The sequence below is a fragment of the Xylona heveae genome, assembly GCF_001619985.1.
Source record: "Xylona heveae TC161 unplaced genomic scaffold L228scaffold_4, whole genome shotgun sequence".
NCBI classification, from domain to species: domain Eukaryota; kingdom Fungi; phylum Ascomycota; class Xylonomycetes; order Xylonales; family Xylonaceae; genus Xylona; species Xylona heveae.
This window is the reverse complement of record NW_017264196.1, coordinates 837328-853604: the sequence shown is the minus strand read 5'-3', so window position 1 is coordinate 853604 and position 16277 is coordinate 837328. Positions and strand designations below refer to the sequence as shown.

At 50.3% G+C, this 16277-nt stretch overlaps 6 protein-coding genes across 6 annotated transcripts; 2 read left to right on the top strand and 4 right to left on the bottom strand.

The window, feature by feature from the left end:
- Nucleotides 1-89: 89 nt before the first annotated feature.
- L228DRAFT_260224 (putative cysteine desulfurylase) lies at nucleotides 90-1887 on the bottom strand (the record flags this gene model as incomplete). The annotated part of the gene is made up of 3 exons (XM_018334238.1): nucleotides 90-898; nucleotides 1011-1602; nucleotides 1800-1887. 3 exons carry the CDS (start codon nucleotides 1885-1887, stop codon nucleotides 118-120), a joined length of 1461 nt encoding a protein of 486 aa, XP_018188945.1. The 3' UTR covers nucleotides 90-117.
- Nucleotides 1888-2574: 687 nt separating this feature from the next.
- On the bottom strand, nucleotides 2575-8496 carry L228DRAFT_246157 (hypothetical protein). The gene is made up of 4 exons (XM_018332340.1): nucleotides 8115-8496; nucleotides 7439-7886; nucleotides 3247-7375; nucleotides 2575-3189 (listed from the first exon to the last, which is right to left on the bottom strand). Exons 1-4 carry the CDS (start codon nucleotides 8225-8227, stop codon nucleotides 2885-2887), a joined length of 4995 nt encoding a protein of 1664 aa, XP_018188944.1. The 5' UTR covers nucleotides 8228-8496; the 3' UTR covers nucleotides 2575-2884.
- Nucleotides 8497-9214: 718 nt separating this feature from the next.
- L228DRAFT_267395 (hypothetical protein) lies at nucleotides 9215-10018 on the bottom strand (the record flags this gene model as incomplete). Its single annotated transcript, XM_018334986.1, has 1 exon — nucleotides 9215-10018. One exon carries the CDS (start codon nucleotides 10016-10018, stop codon nucleotides 9215-9217), a length of 804 nt encoding a protein of 267 aa, XP_018188943.1.
- Nucleotides 10019-10087: 69 nt separating this feature from the next.
- Nucleotides 10088-10906, bottom strand: L228DRAFT_267394 (hypothetical protein; the record flags this gene model as incomplete). The annotated part of the gene is made up of 2 exons (XM_018334985.1): nucleotides 10088-10829; nucleotides 10881-10906. 2 exons carry the CDS (start codon nucleotides 10904-10906, stop codon nucleotides 10088-10090), a joined length of 768 nt encoding a protein of 255 aa, XP_018188942.1.
- A 954-nt stretch (nucleotides 10907-11860) lies between these two features.
- L228DRAFT_246152 (MATE efflux family protein) lies at nucleotides 11861-14595 on the top strand. The gene is made up of 4 exons (XM_018332339.1): nucleotides 11861-13238; nucleotides 13307-13936; nucleotides 14007-14095; nucleotides 14153-14595. Exons 1-4 carry the CDS (start codon nucleotides 12201-12203, stop codon nucleotides 14232-14234), a joined length of 1839 nt encoding a protein of 612 aa, XP_018188941.1. The 5' UTR covers nucleotides 11861-12200; the 3' UTR covers nucleotides 14235-14595.
- A 119-nt stretch (nucleotides 14596-14714) lies between these two features.
- On the top strand, nucleotides 14715-15956 carry L228DRAFT_267392 (alcohol dehydrogenase; the record flags this gene model as incomplete). The annotated part of the gene is made up of 3 exons (XM_018334984.1): nucleotides 14715-14773; nucleotides 14853-15585; nucleotides 15654-15956. 3 exons carry the CDS (start codon nucleotides 14715-14717, stop codon nucleotides 15954-15956), a joined length of 1095 nt encoding a protein of 364 aa, XP_018188940.1.
- Nucleotides 15957-16277: the final 321 nt, after the last annotated feature.

Below are 16277 nucleotides of genomic sequence, written 5' to 3'. Positions count from 1 at the left end.
GCTACTCAATAAATAACTAAATTTTTCTTTTTACCAAAGAAACCAAACTGGGAGATGGGAGAAAATGGAGGTGAAAAAAAAAGAGAACCAAAAAAAAAGCCAAAACCATCTTCAGAACTACGCCTTCTGCACATCCAAATACTCCCCCCTCTTCACTCGGTCACAAATCTCATCAAGGACTTTGGCAGCGAACCGGAAATCGTCCAAGTCGAGATAAATCTGCGCCGAGAGCCGCGCCCACCACGCGCCGCCGTAGAAGATGATGGCCACAAAGGTATCGTGGTCCTCGACCGTGCGCGACGCGATGTAGTTTGTCACGAGGGGGACGTTTTCTGCGCGGACTCTGTGGCCGTCGCCGCTCGTGCTTTTGAGCGTTAGGTTCTTGACGCCTAGGTCTTCTTCTTCTTCTTCTTCTTTTGCGTCTTTTGCGTCTTGGGTTTTGGCTCCGCTACTGGGCCCGCCAACCTCCAGCGGCAATCTAACATTAGCAAAGGCGCATCGACGGAGCGTCTTCTCTGGATTTTCCATGACGAGGCCGAGTTTCTCGATATCCACGTCGTCGCTGATGCGATGCAGACATCTGGCGACGAGGTTACCTCCCTCGCGAGCAAGATCGATGCAGTATTGCATAATGGCCGTTTCGCCGCCGCACGTGGAGTCCCGAAACTCGAGTGCCGCGGGGACAGTGAGCCAGTTGGTCGAGTCGATGGTGCCGACGAATTCAAACGCCGTGACGTATGCGGATTTGCTGCTCGGCGGGAGAGGATTGTTGACGGGCGTGGTGCCGGCGCGGGGTAATGCCGTGAAGCCGTGAGAGGTGGGAAGCGTGCTTCGGATAAGAGGCTGGTTTGCGACGGGCACATAGAAGACGGCGCAGCCGCGGGGGACGTAGAGCCATCTTAATTAGAGGTGTGTCCGTTAGATTTCTGTTTGGATATAGATGTGGTGGATTATTCTGCGTAGAATGCTAGGCCTGAACAATGGAAAGGGGGAGGTAGGTCTGTTCTTACTTGTGGCAGTTGCTGACAAAAAAATCTGGCTGGAGAGCACCCAGGTCGATGGGAATCTGACCAACGCAATGCGCGCCGTCAATCAGACTGAGGACGCCATTCTCTCGACACACATCGGTGAGCCGTTCAAACGGCATGCGCACGCCCGGCAAGCTGACAATGGTGTCGAAAATGGCGACCTTGATACGATTCCCTGCTTCTTTCTCCTGCTTGATGGCGTCGCGCAGCTTCGCGACCAACTCGTCGTCACTGACGGGATACGTGTATTGGATCTTGACCGCCTCAGCGGGCGTGGTCTCAGTAATGTACTGCACTGTCTTCTCGCACGCGCCGTAAATGGTGGAGAAGTAGGCAATCTTGTCGCCGGGCTGGAACACCAAGCTGCGCAGCACGGTGTTGACGCCAGTGGTTGCATTCGGCACAAAGACGACTGTTTCTACAGGCACATTTAGATATTGGGCCATGGCGGCCCGGCACTCATCAAGTCGTTTCGGCCAGGCATATCTGATGAATGGATCTGGCCGGCTCTCCTGCTCGTCTTGATATTGGCGCGCAACGTTGCGGATGGCAGCAGGAAATGTGCCAAATGAGCCTGTATTTTAGGTTAGCAAGAAATAATGTTGATGTCAAGTACAGAACTATCTTTTTCTGTCTTCTTTTATCTTCTTTTCTAAGAATTGGTGTTTGTCTATTATCATGCATCATGTGAAAATACGTGGGGACGTTTAAAGAAAGTGTAGCAAAGATAATGGGCACATCTGATGGTTGCGTTTCAAGGTAGATACATACCGTGATTCAAATTTACATAGTTGTCATCCATGAGGAATTGTTTACGCATCTCGCGGCCAAAAGGCACGGGAGCTTTTGCGGATACCATGGCTGGAGGTTGTGAAGATCAAGTCTTTCAACGGTTATGATATGAGACGAGAAAAAAAAAAGGTAAAAAAGAAAAGGCTTGCACCGGTATAAAACAAAAAGAAAATATATAAAAACGGGAAAAGAGAAAAAGTCAATCTTTATAGAGAATGCAAATATGAACGTGGTCGAAATTGATGACTCTATCTAGAGGTGGCCCGTGTCAACCGTGAGAGGTAGCTTGTGGATAAGGTGTAAGATTGCTGACTCCCAGCAATACATTACGGAGTATCAATGCCCCACGCGCCCTTCGGTAGACAAGCAACCCCTCGTTCTGCCAACGGGGATATCAGGTTGGCTAAGAAATAGTCTTGGCTTCACAGTCAAACTCCTATGCACTGCTTTGAAGCCTCAAAATTACAATACTCTGAACATGATATAGGTGAGATAAGATTGAGTCAGGATTGTGTGCTATTATTGGTCAATCGCTTGAGGGGTCTTTGGAGTCATTTATTTTGGCCCCACTCGGGACACACAAGGGGCCCGAAATGATAAGAGCTATCAAGCCCATGCAGAGAATTTACAACCGGGTACTCTGTATATCACAATCTTCAAACAGTCGGGTTGACCACTCCAATTGTGTTAAGCAAGTTCATGTGAATGACGTCGCAAAGAATGACCACTGATTCGACATAGTAAAGGATCAACGGTGTTGGAGTATCTGTTATAGATACAATTGCTTTTATGAGGCTATAGAACTAAATACAATGCCAAGCTCGCTCAGAGTACGCCAACAACCAGCTGTCTACTTGTCGTGAAGTGGAATATTTCCAGTGATTTGTACAGTAATAGGCACTTTTGATATCCGCACATATACCTCGGTCTTGATTTATCAGCAAACTCGCTATAAGTGCAGCCAGACAAGGTCTGGAAGGCAAGAAGCATTGTATCGCGAACCAGAAAATTCATGGTAGACAGCATCTCTAGAGCATCTTCGGCACCCTTGTCACCCTGCCACTTTACCTCTTACTACCCTTCTTCTTCGGAGCGACAACTTTGAAGGCAGCAGTAGATTCATCCTTGCTCCCATTCACAGGGTTCTTCTTTGCCACTTCGCTCCAGCCTCCAGACGCTTTGCTATCAGAGCCCACGGGCGAAAAACTTCCGCTTGTATCAACGATGCCTTTCTCAGCAAGCTTGCGACGACGGATATACTCATCAGCGAAGCGGTTCCCGTCCATGGTGGATGAGTTGGCGTAGACGCATTCAGAAATGATTTCTGCCTCCAAGGGGAATGTCAAAAGTTGCTGAACAAAGTCGTCCACTATAAGATGGTTAGCTCAGGTAGTGCGAGATAAACTAGGGTCATGTTGCTTTTTACCATTGATATTGGAATGGAGGCCCTTGGCAAGTGCAGCCTTGGCCCATTTGGTGAATTCTTCAGCGGCATTGACAGTACTGGTAGTGGGAACAGCGACACCGCTCTTAGAAGGGGTGGAGACGAGCTTCGATCTCACGGCCGTGTTGAGAGTAGGTGTTTGGGCAGTGCTACTGATTTTCACACCCCCTGTTGAGCCTGTAGCTGGAGGGGCAGGAGCAGACTTGACTTTACCGTTTGCTCCAACGGTAGTCCAAGCTCCGCCAGCGCTAGCAGAGGCCTGGGGCGCAGCGACTTTGCTGGCAAGATCCGCGTAGCGTTTCCCGGCGGCAGCACTTGACTGAGTCCCAGCCGCATTTGCCGCACTGGCGGCGCTGGCAACCGCTGCCGCCTTCTGCTTACGAGCCTCCTCTTCCTTTTGAATTTGCTGCAATGTCTTTTTAGCACCAGTGCTAGCAGCTCCTGGAGCAGTCTTTCCCGTCGTTGTCTTCGCCCACGAGGAAGCAGGTGCTGGAGCGCTGGGCGAAGATGAGCTTGCCCAAGTCGAAGTTGAGGGCAAGCCTGGGGCTGGGGCCGGCGGTTGGTTCATGCGCTCTTGCTGAGCTAGAGCCCGACGTGCAGCCGAGGCAATCTCCTCTTGCTCGGCCGCTTTGCGAGCCTCAGCTTCCTGAATTTCTTTCAGAGACGGTCCCTTGGGAAGCTCTGCTGGCTCCTTCGCCCATGGTGCGATTGAAGTGGGTGTCTCGACTGGGGTCTGAGATCGAGATCGGGAGCTTGCCGTCAAGGCTTCAGCAACATTTTGCCTGCTCCTCTGCGCCGCAGGGGCTGGAAGGGGAGACACAGATTGTGGCGGCGGGAAAGGATACGGCATACCGGTATCGACTTTGCCCCATGGAGACTGAGCCTGCGCCGTAGGTGTCTGCTTTGCAGAGGCCGCCTTTTGTACTTGCTCCGTCAGCGTAAGCACTCTTGGCTCCGCAGTGGGGGAAGAAATGCTGTCAATAATGGTGGCCTCGATTTCCTGAGATGCGTCTCTAGGAGCGGGACTAGCATGACGGGGCTCCTGCTGCTGGTGTTGCCCCAAGTGTTGCTCCTCCTGACTTTCTGCAAAAGATTGATCCTGCTCTGACTGATGGGAGATTTCATCCTGACCTTCCAATGCCGCCAAGTCGGATGGTTTGCCACTTGAAGCTTCAGGCCCAGCAGCGGCCTGTGCTTCATCATGCTGGGTCCGCAGCTCATGGAACTGCTGCAGACGGTCCGAATGACCGCGTTGCTCGTCATTCGTTTGCTGAGCAAGATCATGCTGCGCCTGCTCTCGCTGTAAACGAGCTCTATCATTAAGCATCGCCGCGACCTGCTGAGCATGGATGGCATCTTGTTGCTGCTGGGAAAAAGCACCAGGTATGACACCGAAAGGAGGGTGTGTACCGCGGCCGGCATTCAAACGTTCAAAAAGGGCTGGCAGGTCATCATCACGGACACCGGCAAGCTGGTCTGGGATTGGACCAGGACTCCCATACGGAGCATTCACATGTTGTCTCAGCGATGCCTCGAGAACGCCAGGAAATCCTTGTGGAGCTTGCAAGGAAGGTTGGGTAGAGACCGGAGGATAGGCGGGCGGTGACGTGATACTGCCAAAACTGGGCTGACTGTGAAGGCTATGGGCACTTGAATGATGGTGCAGCTGTTGGGGATGTATTGGGCCCTGAATCTGGTGCATCTGCTTCATCATGACCTGCTGCTGAGCAAGATGCTCCTTTTGTCGTGCCATGAGATACTGCTCCTCTTGCTTTCTCCTTTCAAGAGCATTCTGCTGCTCGGCTGTCAGCGTAGTACCAAAGCTTGGGAAACTGCTGGCAAAAGGCGGCTGAGCCCCTGCAACAGTACCCGACACTCCCGTTGCGGGCGGAGGGCCGGCGCCGGTCCATTGGCTACTGGGAGGGGCGCTAGGGGGTCCGTGAGGGATGCCAATCTGAGGCACGAGAAAAGGTTCACGAGAGTTCCCAATTCGTCGTATGAGCTGAGCAAGAGGCTCGTAGTCCGGGTCCTCGTATTTCTTCACCAAGAGCTCAGGGGAGAAGAAACCAGCCTTATACCAATCGTGCATTTCCAATCCAGACCAAGGGCCTTGGGTGTTGCCCTGCGGATCCTTGTAGATCCATCGCATTCTGTCTGGCATAACCATTGTCCGCTGCTGGGTTGCAGGAATCTGAGAGCCCGCGCTCCCAGTGCTAGGAATCTTGACTTGCCCAGCTCTCGCGGCATTTCCTTGCGCTTGAGCAAGCGTTTGCGACAACAGTGCAGAATTAGAGCCACCCGGGAGCGGAGGCTGAATAGATCCGGCGGATTGCGCATGGCCAAAAGAACCTGGCAGAGTATCGTTTGCTGAAAAAGACGACTCCGCATCACGTACGCCCCGGCTAGGGTCAAGATTGCCCAAAAGATCATCAAAGATTCCTCGTCCAGCACGCATAGGACTACCAGTGTCTCTGCTTATCGGTCCAAACGCACCGGAGCCACCGGGAAAGCCTGGACGACCCGGCAAGGTGCCAACAGGTTGTCGATCACTACCATCCAGAGGTCCTTCCTCCTGCCGCGCGCTTTCAGCTCGCATCTGCTCTTGCATTGATGCGGGAAAGAGAGAGCCCAACTTGCTCCCACGGCCTACGGAGCCACCACTCCCGATGGCTGAAGGAGTGCCCGGCCCGAATAGGCCACTGGCATTATGACTGGCAAGACTGGGTGACTGCAAATCACCAATTCCCCCAAAAATTGGATCACCAAAAGCTCCAGTAAACCCGGCCCTCTCCCGGCTCGGAGTGCCCACTGAACCGGGACCAGCTGGCCAACCAGTCGTGCTACCAAGGCCCCCCAGGCCTCCCAGGCCACCGAGAGACGGAAAGCCACGATTGGGTCCGACACTCGACGTCTGGCTGCGGTCACTTGCGGGACCCTCAAATCCAGACACGGCTCTGGTAGGTTGGGGACCAAAAATTCCCATAGTAGGATCGCTGGCTAAGGCACTCAATCCGGGCAGATGAGTGTTCTGAATGTCCGAACCATCAGTGTCAATGTCATCAGCGTCAGCTGTCTCCACCTCGGGGCTTTGGTAAGGATTTGTGTTTGTCGGACTCATGGGCTCGCGTCCAGATAACGGTTCGCTCCCGGAGCTACCATCCTGGGGCAAATCTCGACCACTTTGACGGAGTAGATCATGGATCCTAGGAAGCTCGGATGACATGCTAAACGGCGCGAAGCCCAAATCATCCGACGATATCTGTCTATTCGGCGCGCTGAGGTCAGGGACGCGGCTTTCAGGGGGTGGACTAACGTCCTGACCGCCCCCGAGAGCAGCACTTCCAGATCGCTCTTCGCCCTCCGCGAAGGGGTCTGTATCGCTGCTCAAAGGCCTGGCTGACCTCGCATCCCCCCACCGACGAGATGCAGAGTCAGCTTCAGTGTCATTGCGCTTCTCCGACCCAGAACCAGCTGCCCTTTCCTTTACGCGCGAAGTCAGGTCTTCGCTACTTTCTCCTCCCATCAGACCTTTGAATCGGCTTTCGCCTCTCAGGCTGCCTAGGCCAGGCCGCTTCTCGCTCGGTGTAGGCGGCTGACCAGCTGGGGCGGCTAAAGAAAAATTTCCAAAGGCTCCCATGGGAGAAAACGTGGCGTTTTGAGAAGCAGCCGAAGACCAGGGAGAAGCCGGGGCATTCAGGCCGGCATTGAACGGACCCGTGGTACTGCGTTTAAGTGTGCCAAATGGATTGGGTGAATCAACAGTGTTGTCTCGTCCAGGGCCACTTTTGTCTCGCTCGTCGGAGCCGGTCGAATTACCAATGTCCTTCAAATCCGTCCTTCTCCTCAAAAGCGAAGGGGGTGGGGTGGGGGCACCAGACTCTTCGCGCAGAGCCCGACCGGATCCACCTGGAGTAGATTGGTTGAGGGAGTCCGATGTCTCGCGACGACGGTTGCTCGGACGAGCGTTGCCGGGTGAGGCGGCGTTGAAAGTGCCCATTGCATTTTGCGATAAGGAAGTCTTTCGGTTTGCACCGGTGGTACCAGGAATATTCTCTTTATTCGCATTTTGAGGCGGGGGTTTCAAAGGCGAGTTGACAGAGGTTGAGAAGAGCTAAAGTACGCAATTAGCAAACGACCTTTTCGTAGCAACTGCTAGATTCGCATCAAGACAGACCTCCTTCTCTTCTCCAGTCATGTTGGATAGCCCCATGGGTTCCACGCTGCCGTTTTGGTCCCAACAAACTTCCGGCCCAATCGTTGAGTCCTTGTTGCGCTCGTCACGCCTGTTCCAAGCAGTATGAGTCGCCGCCGCAGAGGCCCCCGGCTCCCATCCTCCGATGAAGAGGCTCGACAAGTTTTTGGAAATATCGCCAACGTCGCGTTGGACCTTGAAGAGATCTAAAAGCTGTTCCTTTGAATACCGACTGTCGCTAACATTACCAGTACGATTCACGCTGGTGGAGGTTCCAGATGCAATGTGCGGAGGGACATAGATGCCGGGGTTTGAAGTCGTGTTAGATGATTGATGCTGTGCAGAATCGCGTTGAGACGAAGAAGACGCGTTAGTCGCAACGGAAGGACGACGAAAAGTATGCGTAGCTCCATTGACACGAGATCGGGGCCTAGTTCGATAAATATAGGTGTCAGTTTGATGTTACAATATTCTTTGGCTGCCGAATGAAATCAAATCCCGACACTCAAACGTTGACGTTTCGGACAACAGCAACAGTAAATGCCCACAACATTCAAGCAGCCAAAATTGGCTGCGGAAGAACGCTTTCACATCACTGGCCCCGCCAACAAATGGATACCAGAGTTAATTACAGTGATGAGAACCCTTTGTGACTTACCAGTCCCCGCCACCGGGACCATCGCCCCTCAGGGACGCTCGCGTGGAGCTCCCATCTGCGTTACTGTTGATGGCCGCAGCCGATGCAAAACTTGATGTAAAAGGAGAAGGCATGGTCGGATCGTCGTCAAAAAACCACGAATGATCACGACAATTTGCTAAAGTTTGGTAGATTTGATGCAAAAAGTCTCGTCAGAGAGATGATGCCGGAACTGCTCGCTTGAGAAAAACAGAGGAAGCACTTTTCGCGTGGATTGCGAAAGAATGAAGACCTCGATGGAGTGAAATATGCTGTCGTAAATGCTGAGTAGGTGGGCGATGCGCGGAGGTAAAAGCCTATTGAGGGCAGGCAAACGGGCTCGAAAGTATTATTTTTACGGACGAGGTTAAGAGGCTAGGAAGCTCACACACATTGGACATTCGGCTTAGACGAAGAGTGTACAAGCATAAAGTCGCAGTAGCACCAACCCTCGCCCCAGGACGTGTAAGGCAAGGAAAGGCCCAAGATGAAAAGGGTTTTGGCCCCTGCGTCATCCAATCATGTCTTCGTACTTGGAGAAACTACCGACTATATGGGGAAGGCGCGTGGGCAAACGCGTTCTCAGGGCTGTTTCTGTCGCGCGTAGTTTTGGGGCCAAGATTTTGTCCTGGGTAATCCTTTCATTTTCCCAAGCAAAGCACCCTATGACGGTGCATTTTCGGCCGACGGATTACGCTGCTTGTACATTTTATACCAGGTTGAACTGTCGCGGTTGTTAGGACTGCTAGCTTCAAGGTCTGAGAAGACTACGACTGCTCTATGCAATCCTTGAAAAGAACCAAACAAAGCACGATGTCTGATTCGTACACCAAGAAATCTACTAGTTTTCGAGGTGCATTTGAGAGATACAATTTGTTTGCCCCAATTTGCTGGGGGTTGCCCTAAGCGGGAAGTGACAACACGCATGTATTAATCTCCAGCCGTGCCTCTATGGTGCTATCACTTCCGAGCCACCTTTTGAAGAGGTTTATTTGACTTTTCTTTCCCAATGGGATTCAGAAGTAACCCTGTATCATGTGGGGAAGACACTTCCATTTCCAGAGATCTCTCGAGCGAACTTCCTAGGTGTCTTGGAGCTCGTTGCAGGTTTGGCAAGCACAATATTCCCTGCGTACTGGTGCATTATCTGCAGGATCCCCAAGAAATTCAACTCGGCAATTGTTTAGACCAGGCGCCCGCTTTTCGAGGATTTTTTGTCTGGATTCCACGGCGTCTTTGATAGAGGAGAATTCAATAATCCCTGAATTTCCTAGTTGGGCTGTCTTCACTTGGCGCTTCTTCTGATGGATAATCGCGACTTTGATAGGTCGAATTCCTAGACCGCATGTAACGGCCTCTGCGAAATCATCGGGCTTCTGCCCTATGTCTATGCCGAACAACTGAAGGCATCTGGTGGCCCCCGTGAGGATCCATTGCACCAAGGAAGGCTGAGATGGCCACATAGCCTGGAGCTCGACCCCTTTGTACCATTCAGCATTGATCTGCAGGGCACGGTATGCACTAGGATCGTTGTCTTTCACAAATTTGATGTGCCGTATGAAACCTTCGGCGTCCGTTGGCAATGCGAACACGACTATGGCCAGCATATCTTCAGGAAAGAAGCGTATTTCTTGAACAAGACCCCCAAAAAGACGCCTAGAGATTGCTTCCCGAGTATATTGAACAAGTTTGCCCAGAATGACCGTCACCAAACGACCGCGTTGCTCACAAAGTTCTTTTGCTCTGCTTGCAATCTCTAGCTTCTCTGCATTGAGTACCACTGTTTCCAACGTGTCATCGACATGAAAGATCTCTGGGCATTGCAGAACTTCTGATTTGGCATCTTTCAGATTTCTGGCAGCTGAAGACTGGCTGTTTCTGGTCATTAAAAGAACTAAAGGGAGGCAAATTCCTCTTACCTCATCAAATTTTTCCAGCTGCGAACGTTCCTGAAGCTAGTCTTTCTCTGGTACTCTCTCTGGGAGCGCCGTATATAGCCGGACATCAATTGTCAGGCCGGCACTGTACAACGCAAAGTTTTGCTCGGAGCGTTGCTTTTTGAGGCCTTCTCTTTCTTTGCCTTCTGGGCTTAGAGCATCCCATGCCCTCTTTGCAGCTTTGGCTGCGGACATTGCCTCTCTTCTTCGCCGGATCAGAGCCCCTCTCTCTTCTTCAAGGCCTTTTCTCATCTTCCCTCTGTTCACCCCGTCCACATACTTTCCCTCCTCATCCATTTGCTCGGCGCGTGTATCCGGCCGTTGAAACACGGTTTTGGATTCTGCACCGATGACGACCTTGACCGGCCCCGATTCATCTACCCGCGCGATCGAGGGATTGCGCCTTTCGAAAGCGGAGCGAGGACCGCGTCGGCCTTGGAGCAACGCCGGGATGGCGAGAAAATCTGCTTCCGCGTCGCGCTGCTCGCCAGAATTTCTAGCGTCCATCTTTCGTGATGCATGCAGTGCCGTCCCTCCAGTTGAGTCACCGGTGGCATGATTGTGGGGCTGGGACCACGTCCTGTGCCGATTGTCCAAATCGTATGTGGCCCAGGTGGACGCTACATTCGTGAGAGGCTGGTCCTTCCTGAAGCTCTCCTCTGAGCTCAAGAGTCCCAAGGGATCGAATGGATCTCTCTTTTTCTCCTTCTTTCTGAAGGCGGACCCCCAGCCTCCGGTTCTCGAGGCATCGGTCTTCTTGCTAGTCGGAACTCAGCAAGAGGTCTACTAAATTCATGAGTATAGCACATACCTCCGGGGAAGGCGCCCATCGTCCATTGCGAAGTCTTCGATGAGATTGGACCGAAAATTGGACAGCCCCTCGTTCGACGATGCTGGGTGATGTTAATGAAGCTGTGACTTGTTTCAAGCGTTTCAACAGTGAGAGTTGGGACTATAGCAGAGAAGCTTTTGCTGAAGTTTTAACGTCCACAGCTTCTTGTAGGAGTGTCAGATGGTGCTGTCTGTATCAGGAATAAATATTGACGTCTTTCCTGTCTCACAGTTTGCCCTGCTAGCTGGGTACTCAGAGAGAACAGAGGCGGAAAGTCAGAGAAATTTGAATAAGATAAATCGAGTCCTCAAGGGAAATCCTTGCGGCAGGGCGTCTGACAATGGTGACAACTTGGGAACTGCCTGTCTTGAGGGATGCCAAATTTGAGACTAAAAGGATTATCAATACTCAAGCTCGGGGTAATATGCTTTGCGGTCTCATGTCTGTGTCAAATATCACTAATCGCTTGATACCAATCCATCCTTTGCGAACAATTCTGAACATTAACCAATACTCGATATTCGATATTCAATATTCACGTGCTTACAGAGATGCTTGTTACGCCAAATGTGAATGTTTACGGTGCACTAAAGAGAGGTCAAATTACATGGGCCGAGCGTCCTCAAATAGAACATTTGCGCTCCGTTGTGAGTATATATGATTATTAACATACTCTCATCAAGGGGCACGCATCACTTAAATTGTTATACTGTTGGCTTGTGACGACGGCGTTGTAGAATGCGAGAAGTGTTCACATAGAGATCGAGGTGTGGCTTTCGAGCCAAAAGATCCATGGGCAGAATCTGGCGGTTTGCTCGCTTCCCCGGGCCGGGGGACACCTTCCGTTTGTTCCTGTCAAACGGGAACCTCTACCGGGATTTCTGTAGCGAGACCGCCCTCGGCCGCTCTTCCCCCAACCCGCACAGGCCTACTTACCACTAGAGCGCATTATCTCTGCAAATTTTCTGGATTTATCTGACTTATCGTAAGATCAGTCCTAGAAACATGGTCGTTGCATGTTGGTCCCATGCCGAACCACCCAAATTTAGGGCCCGGCGGGTGAGAAGAAAAATGGAACACTTGGTGTCGTGGTGTTCTGATATTTTTACCCCTGCTGCATGGCTTATCAGTCACGATGGCTACATATGACTGCGCTGCAAATGAGTCTTCCATTCTTCTGTCCACCCGGACTTTATAAATCCTGAGATACTGCTCTATCAAATTGTGCAACAATTCTGCTCTACTCGTCTTGTGTTCGTTGAATCTTTATCTGGAATTAACTTTGTCTTCTCCGCTTCAATGGATGCGCAATCAACAAACGTCCACAATGATGCGGTCCGCGATGTCGAAGCTGAATTAGATACGAGTGCTATGGCCGACTATGGCTATAGTCCCAAGGCTCTGGATGCTGCAGAGAATGCAAGTCGCAATGTCGATGTTTTCTTTGCAAGTTCTTATCAGTCCCACGCGTTTGGGTTTGGAATGGCAAGCCCACCAGTCTCGGATTCGGTATTCAATAAGTTTCCGCAATTTCAAACAGCAAAGAATGATGGGAATACCGATGATGTTGCTCATATGCGATCAGACCGGTCTATACTGATGTACGACGACCGTAATCCTAAGCGGGGAAATAATACGTCCGACAACTTGAGAATTGAAGATCTTATGCCAATTTCCGAAGCAGAAAACAAATTCGAAGACTCCTCACTGATAAAAGTTCCTTCCGTGTCATACGGAAGTGTGAAAATAACCCACGCAGAAAATCCAGTCGAGGCAGAAATTGTGGCAGGGACGACATCAACGACATGGAGGATTGAGGCTCAATTTCTGGCCATGCACGCGAGACCTCTAATTCTCACCGGGCTACTACAATTTTCGCTCATGGCATCCAGCCTATTTACTGTCAGCCGGCTGGGGACATTAGAGCTGGGAGCTGCGAGTTTAGGAAATAGTGTGGCAACTGTTACAGGATATGTCGTTTATCAGGGCCTAGCCACGGGACTGGACACTCTCTGCTCTCAAGCGTACGGATCAGGTCGAAAGACGATCGTTGGCCTGCACATGCAGCGTATGATATGTTTCTTGTTACTGGCCACTATTCCAATCGTCGCCCTCTGGACCTTTAGTTCGCCTTTCCTTGCCACAATCGTGCCTGATCCAGAACAGGTACAACTCACCAACAAATATCTCAGAATCCTGGCCATTGGCGCACCTTTTTTTGCCCTCTTTGAAGCGGGAAAAAGATTTCTCCAGGCGCAGGGCTTATTCTCGGCAATGTTCTATGTTCTTGTCATCTGTGCTCCGCTAAATGGCATGTTAAGCTGGTTATTTGTGTGGGTAAGGCCACTTTTCCCTCTCATCTTGCAAGATATTATTGACTATACTAACGGTAAATATGACTGCAGAAATTCAAATGGGGCTTTCTTGGAGCACCTCTCGCGATTGTCGCCACTCAAACTATGCTTCCATTATGCCTGCTCCTTTATGTGATTTTTATTAAAGGACGAGAGTGCTGGGGTGGGTTTGACCGTTCTGCCTTTCACAAGTGGGGCCCAATGGTCAAGCTTAGTCTTCCAGGACTTGTAACGATGCTTGGCGAATGGTTTGTCTATCTCTTCGTCACATTGTTATCAAGTCGATTTTCTCCAGACCATCTTGCTGCGCAATCTATTGTCAGCACGGCATACTCGATCTGTTTTCAGGGCGCCTTCTGCCTTGCTATCGTGGGAACGACAAGAACAGCGAATCTTGTCGGCTCCGGGTTGCCTGAAAGTGCGAAGTTGGCGAGCAAAGTTGCTCTTGTAGCTTCCCTTGTTGCAGGAACGATTATCTGTCTCTTAGTCACAATATTTCGTCGTCAGATACCTCGGATGCTTACCGATGATGAAACGGTTATTCAGCTGGCGGCCAATATACTTCCGATTTGCGGCATCAACATGATCGGAGATGCATTTGTCACCACGTGCAATGGGGTGATGCGTGCAGCGGGAAGGCAGCATGTGAGCGGTATTCTAACTCTGATTGCATATTATATGGTTAGTTACGCGTGTTCCGGTGTATATTTGACGATTCTGGACCAGAAAAAGGCTAAAAATGCTTTATCAGATTTGCTTGCCTATTGCTTTTGGCTTGGGATTTGGTTCAAATTTGAATCTTCAAGGCTTGTGGCTTGGATTTTCCGTTGCTTATGCATTGTAAGAGCGCCCCTCCGCTTTCTGCAGGAACCCGATTGACTAACCTTCCCTTTTAAGCATGGTTATCGTTGAGTACCTATACATACGTGAAATGAACTGGAAAAGGGTCATAGAAGAGGCATTGGAACGAATTCAATGATCTTGCACATGGTATTGAGAAAGTATATTACAACGATTTTTCTAGTATATGATGGATTGGACATTATCATTCTTGCGAGAATCTGCATCAAAGTTTGGAAAAGATACCCTTCATAAAAGTATTTCTGATTTTGCAATTCGTTCTACAGTAGCGATTAGTGTTTAAATTTTTATAGCCAGGCAAACATGCCGAAAAAATGTTTAATGCGGAAAAAGTCAAGTTGACACATTATTGCTGGAGAAAGCTGGTAGTGAACTGCGCAATTCTGGTCGGTGCGGCCCGCTGCTCGGTATACCTGCTGGTGGCATCGCGCGGGGTTCGGCTGTGGAGACTAAGGTAGTGGGCATGCCCCCGAACCCTGACTTTATCTCTATCTAGTTGATTACTACGAGTAAGCTAAATTGCCCTTAGTCGCCCCTCTTCCCGAGCATCACAATCGAGGACTAAATTCCAATTCATCAAGAGAAACATTACATTATCATGCCGCAAGCCGTGACCATCAAGCAAATCCCAGGAAAGCCTGGGCAAGTCTATTACCCGTAAGGCTTTCAAAGTTCCATGCTATCCGTGCAAGGGTTCCCTAGTTTCCGAGATTACTAACTAGTCGAATATCTGCAGCCTGCAACTTACTGAAGTCCCTGAAGTCGAGCCAAATGCGACAGAGGTTGTTGTTCAATTAAGTGCGGCCGCACTGAATCATCGGGACCTTTTCATCCGTCAACACTTGTACCCTGGGACAACTTTTGAAGTCCCATTATTTTCAGATGGGTGCGGAGAGGTGATTCGCGCAGGTAGCTCCGCAGAAGCTCAGAGATGGCTTCACAAGTGTATTGTAGTCAATCCCGGACTTGGATGGGAAAGTGCGCCTGAAGGGCCAGAAAGTCCAACAGGTTACAAGATCCTTGGAGGAACCAAGGCGACACCACTAGGTACTCTTCAGCAATTTCTGTGTATTGATCATCGGGAAATTGAGGAAGCACCTCAGCATCTAAGCGCGATACAAAGCGCAGCATTACCCTTAACTGGATTAACAGCATGGCGAGCTGTGTTCACGAAGAGTGAAAATGCCAAACCAGGACGGAATATCCTTGTCACTGGCATTGGAGGTGGTGTTGCTCTAATGGCCTTGTTATTTGCGACAGCGGCCGGCTGCAATGTTTTTGTGACGAGCGGCAGTGAAGAAAAGTTAAGCAAAGCGAAGCACCTAGGGGCCAAAGGAGGCGTAATCTACAAAAACGAGGATTGGAATAAAATGCTATTAGATCAGCTGCCTGGCGAGAGAAAATGGATTGATGCCATCATCGACGGAGCAGGCGGTGACATAGTCGAAAAAGGTGCCAAATTTTTAAAGGTCTGTGTATTCCAAAAGATTTTAGCAAAATGCGAGACTTCGGAATACTTACGAGAATTTGTGTACAGTCCGGAGGGATTATCGTGAGCTATGGAATGACGCTTGGCCCCAAGGTTTCTTTTCCGATGCAAGCAGTTCTGAAAAACATTGAGATTCGTGGATCAACCATGGGCTCTCGCAGCGAATTTCGAGATATGATATCCTTTATCAAGGCAAAGCAAATCGTTCCCGTTATCTCTCGCACTGTAAAAGGGCTTAATATTGAGCAGATCGAGGGGCTTTTCGACGAAATGAAGACTGGTGCTCAATTCGGAAAGCTAGTGGTCGATATAAACCCAGAAGCATTTCCTGAGAAGGGCAGTCGACTGTGAGTGCAACACCTGACACGCTTTTACTTGTTCAGTACTAATTGGAATACGAAAGGAGATGATATTCGGCGACACAGAATCTGATCTTACGTGCATATATCACATCTATAATACCAAAAGAAATTTCTGGGATGCTGTCTATTGCGAGAGAAGAATGCAGATACATGTCTTTACAACCGTCCAGGCTTTTGTGATCCAGTGATGAGAGTGGCTGCTTTTTTTCCTTACAAAGAGAAGGGATGGTAATCGTGGCGAAAACCTACAGTGCAGGTGAATCAACTCTTCTGCGAACTGAACGTGGCAAATAGACCTTTGCGTGGGAAC

Coding starts and splice junctions, on each gene's coding strand:
- L228DRAFT_246157 (XM_018332340.1), bottom strand. CDS start 8,227: ATGCCTTCTCCTTTTACATCAAGTTTTGCATCGGCTGCGGCCATCAAC. Junction 7,887..8,114: donor GGTCCCGGTGGCGGGGACTG/GTAAGTCACAAA, acceptor TTATCGAACTAG/GCCCCGATCTCGTGTCAATG. Junction 7,376..7,438: donor TGACTGGAGAAGAGAAGGAG/GTCTGTCTTGAT, acceptor TGCGTACTTTAG/CTCTTCTCAACCTCTGTCAA.
- L228DRAFT_246152 (XM_018332339.1), top strand. CDS start 12,201: ATGGATGCGCAATCAACAAACGTCCACAATGATGCGGTCCGCGATGTC. Junction 13,937..14,006: donor CTCTGATTGCATATTATATG/GTTAGTTACGCG, acceptor ATGCTTTATCAG/ATTTGCTTGCCTATTGCTTT. Junction 14,096..14,152: donor TTTTCCGTTGCTTATGCATT/GTAAGAGCGCCC, acceptor TTCCCTTTTAAG/CATGGTTATCGTTGAGTACC.